At 42.6% G+C, this 12,314-nt stretch overlaps 3 protein-coding genes across 4 annotated transcripts in view; 1 reads left to right on the top strand and 2 right to left on the bottom strand.

Moving 5' to 3' along the window:
* The window catches only part of lyrm4b (LYR motif containing 4), a 9,596-nt gene extending 336 nt beyond the window's left edge, over window positions 1-9,260 (top strand). Inside the window, exons 2-4 of one of the 2 annotated variants that reach the window (XR_013280784.1) lie at window positions 2,812-2,932; window positions 6,175-6,272; window positions 9,242-9,260. Coding sequence is in view for 1 of the 2 variants with exons in the window: in XM_077508302.1 (XP_077364428.1) it covers window positions 2,812-2,932; window positions 6,175-6,222 (169 nt within the window). In the remaining variant the exon portion in view is untranslated. Of the gene's footprint in view, window positions 1-2,811; window positions 2,933-6,174; window positions 6,384-9,241 lie in introns of those variants that run through there. The other variant, XM_077508302.1, reaches the window with a different exon arrangement.
* On the bottom strand, window positions 6,797-8,073 carry ppp1r3g (protein phosphatase 1 regulatory subunit 3G). Its single transcript, XM_077508300.1, has one exon. The coding sequence runs from the start codon at window positions 7,968-7,970 to the stop codon at window positions 7,227-7,229; it is 744 nt and encodes a 247-aa protein (XP_077364426.1). The 5' UTR covers window positions 7,971-8,073; the 3' UTR covers window positions 6,797-7,226.
* cyb5a (cytochrome b5 type A (microsomal)) lies at window positions 8,542-12,279 on the bottom strand. The gene is made up of 5 exons (XM_077508301.1): window positions 11,909-12,279; window positions 11,158-11,286; window positions 11,031-11,060; window positions 9,516-9,550; window positions 8,542-9,450 (listed from the first exon to the last, which is right to left on the bottom strand). The coding sequence occupies exons 1-5, from the start codon at window positions 12,026-12,028 to the stop codon at window positions 9,363-9,365; spliced, it is 402 nt and encodes a 133-aa protein (XP_077364427.1). The 5' UTR covers window positions 12,029-12,279; the 3' UTR covers window positions 8,542-9,362.
* Between the last annotated feature and the right edge of the window lie 35 nt (window positions 12,280-12,314).

The raw sequence follows: 12,314 nt of genomic DNA, 5'->3' as shown, positions 1-12,314 counted from the left end.
TAACAGTACTTGGCTAACTTTTTTCGAGGAGAAGTTTTGTAATCAATCAATGATTTCGTTTTAATAGTAATTTTAGAGTTTTGAGGGCACCAAAGGATTAAGAGGAAATCAAGTCAAAAATGTTTATGTTGTTCTGTGCGCTTGCTACTACGCTAAACATTGTATTCTGATTAATATAATGTAATTTGTGTTTATGGAAAATAAATTCAGTGGCCAGTTGCTGTTGACTGAAAAGGACATCTCATGACTCAACTTTTTTTCTGCTGTTTGGTCATGTGACATTTGCCTTAGGCACTGTGATGTCATTTTTAGTCGACAGCAAGTGGCAATATGGCCACCCCCTGAGATGGGTAAAATTGTGCTGCTTAAGTCACATATTCCATAAACAGACTATTAATCAAAAAGCAGGGTTTAGACTAGTGATGCCGCATTGAACATTATGGGAAGAAAATGTTTGACAATTTGAACACGTTACAGATTAAACCAGTGAGTGACTGAATCATAATGTGTTTGCGCTCTTTCTGCACTGTCAATTTTGAAATAATGTCCTGTGACGATGTCGTTTACATGCGTTGTGTGTGACAAAAAAAAGTGTAACAAATGTGTGGTTGTGAGCATCAAACTTGCGCTTCACTTTTCCTGCCAGCCTCGACGGTATCTTTTGTTCCATCGTCCTCTCTGCTTCCCTTCATTGCCGTTTCTCATCCTCCCTCCATCCCGCCTGTATAAAAGCCGCTGGCTCGTCATCCCGCCATCATGTCCTTGTACGGCGCTCGTGTTTAACGACGCCTCGTAAAGCCGATCCATCACCGCTTTACTGGCTCGCTCTTAAATGCTCAATGAGCTGCGCCCGCAAGTAGAAGAAGAAGAAGTGGAACTTGTCAAGGTCACTGAGCGTCTGCCAGCTCTGTCGCATCTCCACTCCATCATCAGGACAAACGGCAAATTGAAGCAACTACGGTTTTACCTCCCTCCAAAAAAAAGCCCCACTTGGAATTCATGTACAATTCAGCCCCAAGAAGGCATACTACTAAATTGGAACTTGCCTTTGTACTAAAAATCCAATTAAAAAAATAGCTTCAAAATTTGTGATGCAGAGTGGCCTTAAAAGATGAATTGTAAAAATAAACAATAATGGTTGGAGGGTGGGTGTGTGTTTGCAAACACACAGTCATCCGACACTGTGTATACTCCCTCTGCTGGCTATCGCCTTATTGATTTCTGCCGCGTGTGTGTGTTTTCAATCCCCGAGCTGCACAAATCAAATTAGCGGCAACAGCCGAGTCGGTTGAACTCGGGCGACCTCCGCCTGCGACCTGTCAGCTTTCACGGGAAAGCAGACTTTTTTTGTTAGCGTCTTTCCAGGGGAAACTTGAGCCAAGAATGTTGCCTCAACGCGCTATTTTTCAGGAATTGGTTACATTTGCCAATTTCGGTCACGATTTTTTAACAAGTTAAAAAAAAAATGTAATTATCAAGTGGACCGTATATACTGCTTTATATTTTATCGCTCTGTTCCTTAGACCCCAATATTAGATTTGGCAGAGGCATCTTTTGTTGAATTACAGTTATAATTCGTTAATAAAAAATATTTAAAATAATAATTTAAATAAAATAAAATTATATAAATAAATACAAACTAATAAAATAAATACATAAATAAAATAAAAGTTTCCTCTTGTACTAAACATTAAGCATATAATTTATACATGTATTTAAGGCAAGTTGTAAAATGACTGAAGTAATTTTGTTTGTGTATAATAAATTTAAAACACCATAAATCATGCTATTTTTTTCTAAGTACTGTCTCAAATATTCTCCAGTTTCGATACTGTAAATGTATAGGATCGTATGCCGAGAAATGTTTCTTGGGAGGAACAATATGGCGGCCATCGTGACCTCAAAAGTCTTGGCCTATCGACTATCCAGTAGGGATGTAACGATAATGGCAATATCGTGATATTAAATCTGCAACAATATCGTCGTCGTCATGTTCACAATATTTAAAAGATACACATCTGTTAAAAAAAGTCAGATTGATTTCCATTTGTGCAGTTCTAGTACCCTCTGGTGGCTATTTTTGTAGTGGTTTAAGTTTCATTTGGGATGTTTTGGCCCTTCTATATTTAAAATCACTAATTGTAAGATGAAGGGGATTGTAATATGCTTGTGAAGTGAGTCAATATGTGGAGGAACTCAATTTGGGCTAGCATTAGGTGAGTAAGTGCCACAATATTAAGTGCTATTAGAGATTGGAGGTAGTTTATATGTATTGCTGTTATATGCAAAAGTACAACATTGTGCTTTTTTTTTTTTTTTTTTTTTTTTTTTTTTAGTATGAGCTTTTTTTTTTTTTTTTTTACAATATTGTGACCTATTTTAAATATCGCCAACCTCCCCACAATACCGTGATAATTATCGTATCGTGAGCTTCATATCATGATAATATCGTATAGTGATATTTGGATATCGTTACATCTCTACTATCCAGTCATATATATATATATATATATATATATATATATATATATATATGTATGTATGTATGTATGTATATGTGTGTGTGTATATGTATAGATCATTGGGAGCAACACATGTAGAAAGATATAACTATAGATATATATTCTTTATCCTCCACAAAAAAATGCCTATTACAGCATTTTACTGCACTGCCCCCCTGGTGGTGAAACACAGTCACAGAACAAATTCATCTCGTATCTCAAGGCACAATTACAGTATAAAAACAATTGACTGTAAAGATAAAAATGTAATGATAATCATAATTGTAATAATTATCTGCATGTCTTCCAGGACGTACGCAGTGCGGCGTGTGCGTGACGCTTTCCGTGTCAACAAGAACGTGGATGACCCAAAGACGGTGGAGCGGCTGGTGCTGGAGGGTCGCCAGTTGCTGACGCTGATACAGAGACAGGTAGCGCACATGTGCACGCTAGCGTTAGCCGCATGTTTGACTAGTATGCAGATGAACACCTGTTCACTGACCTGCCACCTGTCCCTCTCGCACAAAACCTGTGCACGCGCGCAGGCCCCGGCCCGGCTAATCACCCGAGCTTGTTCCCATAATGCATCAGGGCCCTCGGGTTCATTCTCGGGTGCTGCCAGCAGACGCCGTGAAGGATAGTGTGTGTGTTGTCACAGGCTGTGTTTGTGTGCGTCTGCGCACATCAAGCGCCGCAGGCCAACATTTAAATCAGCGCTCGCTGATGCACGTTGAGCTTTTTGGGAAGACGAAGCCGAGCGCCTGCGAAAGTAGGACGACACTCTGCGTGAACGACTGCGTCACCGACTTACCTCGACGCCCCCCCTCCTCGCCACCACCCCTCCCCTTTGCTTTCCTACCGTCACTGGAAATCCGCAGCCCCCACTCCCTGCGGCTCCCCGCAAACCCTCACGCACACACACACGGTTAGTCGGGAATGATGAATGCCACATTCGCGATCATCATTCCCAACTCCCGGATTGCTAAAATGGGTTTTTGAGTGGACATTTTATGAAACAAGCTACACATGGAGGACCAAAACTGTTATTAAACTGTTACTATTTAGTCATTTATTTATTTTGAATTTTGGCAGTTTTGAGCCGGAGGGCCAAGTCGAAATGTTATTCAAATGAGGGGGCGGTCCTAAGCATGTCTTGGGTTGGACTCAGCCTCCTGTCATTGGTTGAGTGAGCAACTCGGGCGAACAAGGAAGTCTTGCCGGCTTGCGATGGTTCCAGCAATGGACTACTATCGTGTCCACTGTCTGCTCTCACTTGTTGACTTATAACTCAAATCGCAAGTTGAGGGTGACAGGTGGACACGATCGTCGTCCATTGCTGGAGCTCTCCATTGTAAGCCGGCGAGACTTCCTTGTTCTCCGAGCTGCTCACTTGACCAATGACAGGCGGCTGAGTCCAACCCAAGACATGCTTAGGACCGCCCCCTCATTTGAATAACATTTCGACTTGGCCCTCCGGCTCAAAACTGCCAAAATTCAAAGTAAATAAATGACTAAATAAATAAATGACTAAATAAATAGCTAAATGACTAAAAGTAAAAATAAAAATGGATTTACTTCCATTTATATTTATTTTTTTTAGATATAATTTTCGAATTATATTTTTTTATATTGATTTTTACTTTCACTTTTAGTCATTCATTTATTTATTTATTTAGTCATTTATTAATTTCGACTTTTGGCAGTTTCGGTCCTCCATAGCTACATGGTAAATTTCGTGACATGTACAAAAGCTTCATAATAAATGGAGACATCGTCCTGAAAATTAAATAACTACAACTAAAATAGAAAAAAAATGTTCCTGTTAACGAAATGAAACGCAGACATGTTCTGAGTAGAACGGGCAAATACACTTTAAAAAAAGTCGAGTTAACCTTGAAAGCTACAAGTATGTGTTGGCATAACAAGCGGACACCGAGACACCCGTCAACTGTCCGCCTTGCAACGTCAATAATGGATTACCCAAGTAATCGAGTAACTAATTTCCTGTGCCGAATGAGTTCATATAAGGGTGAGGAGAACGATTGCATCACTTTCGGGATCTCCTCTTGTCCCCGCCACGCTTTAAAGAGGGAAAAGGAGAGACGCACCAAAACACAGCGTGTGGAACCGCGCTAAGGAGGACGAGCAAGAAAGATGACACGACAACTTTTCAAGAAACCATTTCAGCCACGTATTGACAAGCTTTCAAAAATGATTTCTGAAATGATCAGGAGCCAAGGAAAGCTTGGAGGACAAAAAGACCAAAAGGCCGAAAGCAACAAGCACGTGTGCTCGTCTTTCTTCCTCGTTCAGCTTACAAGCAATTGTCATCCTCATCAAAATCATCATCATCATCATCGTCGTCATCATCATCATCATCATCGTGTGTGGCGGCAGCAGAGGAAGCCTCCTTCTCGCCGCAGCAATTTCCATGAAGGCCACGCCCCTCGCTGCTGATTGGCATAAAAAGCCACACTCCTACGGCACATGGCGGCCAATGGGGGGGCGGAAAATGTCGTCATTGCAGTCCTATGAGCAATTGGCGTCCCCTGGTGGCCGCATGCAGCTATTCCACTCATTCCTTTCTATGAGAGAAATACGTTTTGGGGGTTTTTGTTTTGTTTTTTTAAGTATATGAGAGAAATAAGTGTGAGTGGCGCAAAAGTCAATGTGACACAACATGGTCACGTCTGCTCTGCGCTCACTTTATGAGATTTTGGATGATTTCAAACGTGATCGCAAGTGGTCTCAAGTCCAAAACTACTGACACCAAGTAACACCTCCAAAAATACAGTTTAGGTGTTTAACTCAATTCCTTATTCAAATTATTGTTATTTACTAAATACTCTTACATCTACTAAAATACTCCCTAAATGTTACCCAAATACTCCAAGCAGATGTACTAAAAGACTAATTAAGTTACTTGAGGAACTATGTAAGTCTACAAAAATACTCTTTAATAGTTAAAACAACTTAACCAAATACTCGTTGCTGTACACGGACACATCAAAAGTTACTTAAATTTTGATAGAGGAAAATAAAGTGTATTTAAATAACGATTCAACATGTACTGTGCATAACAACAAATTTTACCAGTCCATAATACATACTGTTCTTCTTTGTTTGTTTCTGTACTGTACCGCCTCCTGGTGGCTAAGCCGGGCACAGCACATGGAATTGGTCAAACAGTTCAAACTATGTTTTTAAAGTACAATGTTATAGAGTGCTATTTTCCCTTATTCTTATATTTAAGTACAGCCATTTGTGTCTTTTTGGGGAGCAGATAGACTGGAATGACGTGTTTTGATTTGCGAGCATGTTGACAGAACTTATTCAGCTTGTATCTCAAGACACCCTTGCACATGTGGTCATGTGGAACTAATTTGTTCTGGGGGGGGGGGGGGGGGGTCTTTTCATCTTGTTTGTGTACAGCACAAAATCAATCGAGTGCACACAGACTAGAGTGATGGCAAACGAGCGAGTGTTGCTCAATAGCAAGTAACACAGAAGGGCAAATAAACATTCAATACCTGTCATGTGACTTTTTTTATGTATTTATTTATTTATTTATTTATTGTGATTGCATGTGATGTCATGACTTGATGTGATTGCCACGACGAAGCAGGCATGCCCTGATGACTGGGTGATGATGTCATGATTTCTCCGTGCGCAGGTGGCCGTGGGCAACATGTACCAGGCCCAGAAGACGGTGGTGGAGTAACAAGAGGAGCACGTGACGTCACATCGGCCAATCGGATTGCAGTTTGTGAGGTGGGCGGTGCATCATGGGAAGTGTGGGGGAGCTTCCAACATTCCTTCCGCAGTCTTTTGGGATGTTTCAAGAAGAAAGTAAAAAATAAAAGCACTTTATGACAAATTGCACATTTGAAAGCTTTTTAAGCCCCGCACGTTTTGGTCGCGTGACACGTGGATGCTGCAGAGATACGAATGGGCGGGGTCAGATGTCAGGTTAGCAGAGCGAAGGTGAAGCGGGTGAGTGACCGCGCAGCTTGCAGACATGCTAATAATAGACCTGCGTGTTGTTTGAGGACCGGCCAGATTGTGAGGTCGTCGCTTTAACATGTGTTGAGCACCAAAATGACTTGTGTGCCACCTGGAGAGACAAAAAGATTCCCTGTCGATGTTGCAGGATGTGGGAACAGCGCACCCCCTGCTGGCCAAAACAGTGATTGTCCTCAGTGCTTTCAGAGTCATTTGTGCTTCAAAATCCACACGTATGACCTGTTTGAGTATTTGATATTGACACCGGCATTATATTAGAAAATGTGACATCGTTGTGTGCTTAAACATTTTATTATCAATTATTTGAATAAAACTTTTCTTTATTTCATTATGTTCAACACATTTGTAATTGCATTGGCATACATGGCATTTTTTCCATTTTATTTTTTTGTATGCAACCAGTGATGGCTTTTGAAGCAAGAAAGATTTTGTTTTACAGTAAACGTTCAAGTGGGAATGACAAACGGCTAGAAGCATGCTAGGCCTCTTATTTGTGAAGTGAGAGTCGTTTCCGTTTTCCTCAAAGTGATGTTATACAAACTGTACAAAGTGTCTTTTAAGAAGTATTTAAAAGTAGAATTATGAATACATTTCTTTCAGTGGCACTTGTGGGAAGGTTGGGAACAAAATCCCCGGGAAAAGAACTCTGTTCAAGAGTGTATTGACGAGCAGTGTGACGTCACTTCCTGTTGGCCGCGGCGCTCAGCGGTCGTGCGGCTCAGGAGATGGCGGCAAAGCGGGCGCGCGGTAACGCAGCGTGAAGTTCCGCCCGTCGTTGTTGTCCCAGAATTCGCCCTCGTCGGAGCGGAAGTAGACGGCCATGTGCACGGCGGCCCCGGCCTCCATCTCGGGGGGCGTGTAGACGGTGAAGACGTAGCGCGCGCCCCCGCCGCCCGGCAGCTGCGCGTCCACCAGCAGGGCCTGCGCGTCCACGTGGGAGAGCCACTCGTTGAAGGTGTAGCGCACGCCCACCTCGCCGCGCGCGCTCCCGCTCAGCACACGCACGTGGCCGCGCACGTCGAAGTGATTGACGGAGAGTCGCTCCAGGCACACGCGCAGCATCCGAACCCGGGAGTCCGGGTCCTCGGGCTCGGCGAAGCAGGCCACAAGGCGCGCTCCCGCCGCCGGGTCCGGGTCCGGGTGCAACGCCCCCGCCGCCGGACGCCCAGTGTGTCTGGAGAACACGTTGTTGGGCACGCGCGGCTCCTCCAGCGCGCTGAAGTGCTTGACGCTGGCCAGACTCAGGCCGAGGGAGTCGGCGAACTGGACCCGCTTGCGCCGCTCGCTCCCGGACACTGAGGCCAGCAGCAGCGAGGCCGTGCAGGCGGGCAGCGACCGGGCCCGCCGCCTGTCGCTCATGCGGCGCTCCAGCTGCCGCGCGTCCTGCTCGTCGTCCAGTTGGTCGTCCGTGTCCGGGTCGGGGTCTGGTTGGCGGTTGCGGTCCATCCCGGCCTGGAGCGGCGGCGCTGATCCGGACCGGGACGTGACTCAGCCTGCAGACCGGTCCAATGTGCTGCTCCTTCGGCTGCCGGTCAGAGTCCGCGCTGGGGCCTGCTTGTATAGGGGAGGGGACGCCCCCCATTGACCTCCCCCACCAAGCCCCCACCCACGCCCGCGCACCTGATGTCACGTATGCAAACGTATTAACCGTAACACAACTCTCACATTCTTGGACACATTTTGATATCACTTTTACCTGACAGCAACAAGTCACTCAGACTTGATGAATATGACTTGAGTAAAGGTTTTCAAGTGAATTCAGAGTATTTCTTTCACAAAGTTGAGCCCAACAATATGTGGACGGATGTTTTTCTGGTACTGTCGGAATAAAATAAAATAAAATAATAATAATAAAAAAAAGGTAATAGGGTTGCAACTTAAAAGCAGAATTTTAATTATCTAAAATGTGTCTTATTAAACAAAAAAGTTTCAATAACAAAAGTGTCAAAATGAATAATAAAAAATAAAAAAAGTAGTTTCAACCCCAGAGGAGGGGGAAAAAAATCAGATCACAATATCGTATTTGGAAATCATTCATGTTTATTGTCAAATTGAAATGTAGCTTATTTCTTCTAAAACATGTCAAGTGACGTCATCACGACGTCAATCAAACTGGACTACAACCCAAACAACATCCAGCTGTCGGCTTACGTAACGGCGCCCCGAGTGCGTCACTAGAAAGTCAACACTGACGTCACCACTTCGTTCATTTTCCACCACATGGAGACGAGACAACAAAAAAAGACAAAAACAAAACAAAACAAAAAACACATCGAGACAAAAGATTGCAAAGACGATTGTCCCGAAATGAAATGGCGCCATCTGCTGGCAAGCCCGAACTTCGACATTTCTACCTTGACTTGCGAGTGTGTTCTCGATATGAGCAAGCACCAGTGGTCTCCCGCAAGATGGCGTAATATTATTTTGTGTTGAACTCAAAATCTACCAAAAAAAAAAAAAAAAATAGAAAAAAGGCCAATTTGGTAAATGTGCATATTCTAAAGGTAAATTTGAGCCTTGGCTTATTTAAAAAAAATAAAAAAAAATAAAAATAAAAGTTCCACGTTCTCTTGAAACGCGTCACGGAACACAAAATCTTCCTCGCCATGAAGTAAAGGCCACTCCAAAAGTTACAAATCTAAAAGTGGAAAGCGTGGAAAAGAAACATGGCATCGTACTAAAGTGATGATTGTGCCTAAATGATTTGATTTCTTCAGATTCCAGCGTTGATTGGCTCCAGCGTCACGGTGGCCATGTTTGGAAAAGAGGCCACGCCTCCAATAATGAAGAGTTCGCTCCGTCGCCCGCCGTACGTGATGATGACGTCGCGCGATGACGTCACAGCTCGCTCTCGGACGTGTACATGCGATACATCAGCGTGACGATGGCGGCCGCCGCCACCGGAATCAACCAATTGGGCCACCAGCTGCCAACAACAAACAAGGTCATGTGGGCGCATGCGTGTGCGTGCGTGGGTGTTTGCGTACATACCTTGGCTCCTCCTCCAAAGTAGTCGCCAGACTTTCCTGGAAAACAAACACAGCTCATCATCATCATCACCACACTTATCAAATAAAAATGATGCCCAACCAAAAAGATTAGCAATTGACCATAGACAGAGCACAATAATGAAGCTCTCAACTCACTTGAGCAAGACGGTATGAAGGCAATACTTTTTAGGAGAGTTTTACAAACAAAAAATGCTGAAAATTTTAAATGTTCATCGATTATTATTTTTTTAAGAGTGAATGGGAAAACTTGATTAAATATTAAGAATTTTCTGTCAAAGTTTTAGCATCTAGCCTGAGGATCAAACTGCCAAAATTCAAAATAAATAAATGACTAAAAGTGAAAATAAAAATGGATATAAAAATATATATATATAATTTTAAAAGTATATTCAAATAAATTATTATAAATGGCAATAAAAAGAACAAAAAATATATATATATACATTTGAATAACATTTCGACTTGGCAGTACGGACCAAAACTGCCAAAATAAAAAATAAATGACTAAATATATAAATAAATGACTAAATAAATAAATAAATGACTAAAAGTGAAAATAAAAACGAATATAAAAAATATAATTTGAAAAATATGTCAAAAAAATATTAATGGAAATAAAAAGAACAATATATATATATATATATATATATATATATATATATATATATATATAGGCGGCACGGTAGTTGAGTGGTTAGCACGTCCGCTTCCCAGTTCTGAGGTCTCCGGTTCGAGTCCAGGCTCGGACCTTCCTGGGTGGAGTTTGCATGTTCTCCCCGTGCCCGCGTGGGTCTTCTCCGGGTACTCCGGTCTCCTCCCACATTCCAAAGACATGCATGGCAGGTTAATTGGGCGCTCCGAATTGTCCCTAGGTGTGCGTGTGAGTGCGGATGGTTGTTCGTCTCTGTGTGCCCTGCGATTGGCTGGCAACCAGTCCAGGGTGTCCCCCGCCTACTGCCCAGAGCCAGCTGAGATAGGCGCCAGCAGCCCCCGCGACCCTTGTGAGGAATAAGCGGTCAAGAAAATGGATGGATGGATGGATATATATATATATATATATACACACACACACACATTTGAATAACATTTAGACTTGGCAGTACGGACCAAAACTGCCAAAATTAAAAATAAATGACTAAATAAATATAATATAATTATATAAAAAAATCTAATTAAAACATTAAATACAAATGTATTCATATATATATATATATATATTTCTTTTTAATTTCCATTTATATATATTTTTTGATATAATTTTTGAATTATATTTTGTTATCACTGTTTTTATTTTCACTTTTAGTCATTTATTTATTTAGTTAGTCATTTATTTATTTTGAATTTTGGCAGTTTTGGTCCTCCATACCAGCCCAGTGCTTCTCAATTATTTATTTTTTAATTGTTGAAAGTACATCTCTGCAGAACAGCCAATACTCTGACAATGAAAGCGCCACTGCCATCTACTGCAGTGGATGTGCAATTACACTAAACCTACCGAAGGCTTGGCAAGTTTCTCTCTGTCGTCCTGCACACACACACAACAAACAAACACACAAAAGGCAGAGTTGCATGAGTGTACTTAACACGCATGTTGTCGAAGGCATGCGTGCGTGCGTGCGTACCGGATGCAGCTCCCCGACGAGCATCTGTTGGGCGACGGCGCGGGCGTCGCTGGAGTGTCCGATGTCCTCGAAGTTCTCGGTGGCGTCGCCGCCCGCGTGCTCCCTCAGGACCTCCTCGCCACCCGGGTGCTGCCAACGCACACACGCACGGACCTTGAACGCCTCGTAAAGACGCTCACTTTGATAACGCTTATCAAAACACAAACGCAACGCGACGTCTGATTCTTGGAGTTCTTGTTTTATTTATTGCCAACTTTGTTAATGTTGATGACTGTCATTAAGTTCTAATTGAAAATATTTTTGGATTTTTTTGCTTTTCTTTGAAAAAAAAAATGCTTAGTTTTCCAAGGTAATATCGTTATCGTATTGGTATCGAGATATCTGTCGGGAATATTGAGAAATAAAATTTTGTCTTTATCGCCCAGTTGTGTTGCTGCAGTTGTATTTTGTAATTATTGTGTTTCTGTTTAAGCTGTAGTTGTGTCGTAGTAATTGTTGTCTTTCTGGAGCTTTAGTTGTGTTCTTGGAGTTGTAATTGTTGTGTTTTTAAGTACTAATGTTGTATAGTTGCAGTTGTCTTGCTCTAATTGTATTGTACAGTAGTAGTGTTGTGGTTGTGTCATTGTGATTGTGTTACTGTAATCTTGGAGTTGTCTTGTTGACGTTATATTGTTGTAATCGTGTGTCTGGAGATGCTGGTGTGTTGCCTTCACTTTTGTTGTGTTGTGTTGTTGAGTTGGCGCTCGCTCACCTCCTCGAGGAACCTGGTGACGTCATAGACCTTATGGTGTATGATGATCCAAGTGGACTTGACGGAGTTGTGCTTGGCGATGTCGTCGAGCGTGAAGTACTTGAGCTCTTCCGCCGCCATCTTGCGTCTTTGTGGTCGCCGGTGGCGGAAGTGAGCCTCAAACTTAGACTTTGTGGATGTTTAACTGCTCGCGAGCGGCGACATTGCACCTACTTTCTGCTCACCCACTCCTCCCCTCGCAACACCAACTCATACCGATCAACATCCGCTTTGTACTTTCAAATTAAATTTAAATCGCGGAAACATACGTTTGTTGGTTTAAATTTGAAAGAAGATGTCCGGTGCGAATGTGTTTCGCTTCATCGCTTCACAACACTTCAAACTTTCGCCCAATGTTTTTTGGCAC

Source organism: Festucalex cinctus, chromosome 20 (genome assembly GCF_051991245.1).
Source record: "Festucalex cinctus isolate MCC-2025b chromosome 20, RoL_Fcin_1.0, whole genome shotgun sequence".
Lineage (NCBI taxonomy): Eukaryota > Metazoa > Chordata > Actinopteri > Syngnathiformes > Syngnathidae > Festucalex > Festucalex cinctus.
This window is presented reverse-complemented; position numbering and strand designations above follow the sequence as displayed.

What these genes read in the sequence shown, in the direction of transcription:
- ppp1r3g (XM_077508300.1), bottom strand. Translation starts at nt 7,970, where the DNA reads ATGGACCGCAACCGCCAACCAGACCCCGACCCGGACACGGACGACCAA.
- cyb5a (XM_077508301.1), bottom strand. Translation starts at nt 12,028, where the DNA reads ATGGCGGCGGAAGAGCTCAAGTACTTCACGCTCGACGACATCGCCAAG. An exon ending in AGAAACTTGCCAAGCCTTCG is followed by an intron (nt 9,551 to 11,030) that starts GTAGGTTTAGTG and finishes TTTGTTTTCCAG; the next exon opens with GAAAGTCTGGCGACTACTTT. An exon ending in ACTTTGGAGGAGGAGCCAAG is followed by an intron (nt 9,451 to 9,515) that starts GTATGTACGCAA and finishes TGTTGTTGGCAG; the next exon opens with CTGGTGGCCCAATTGGTTGA.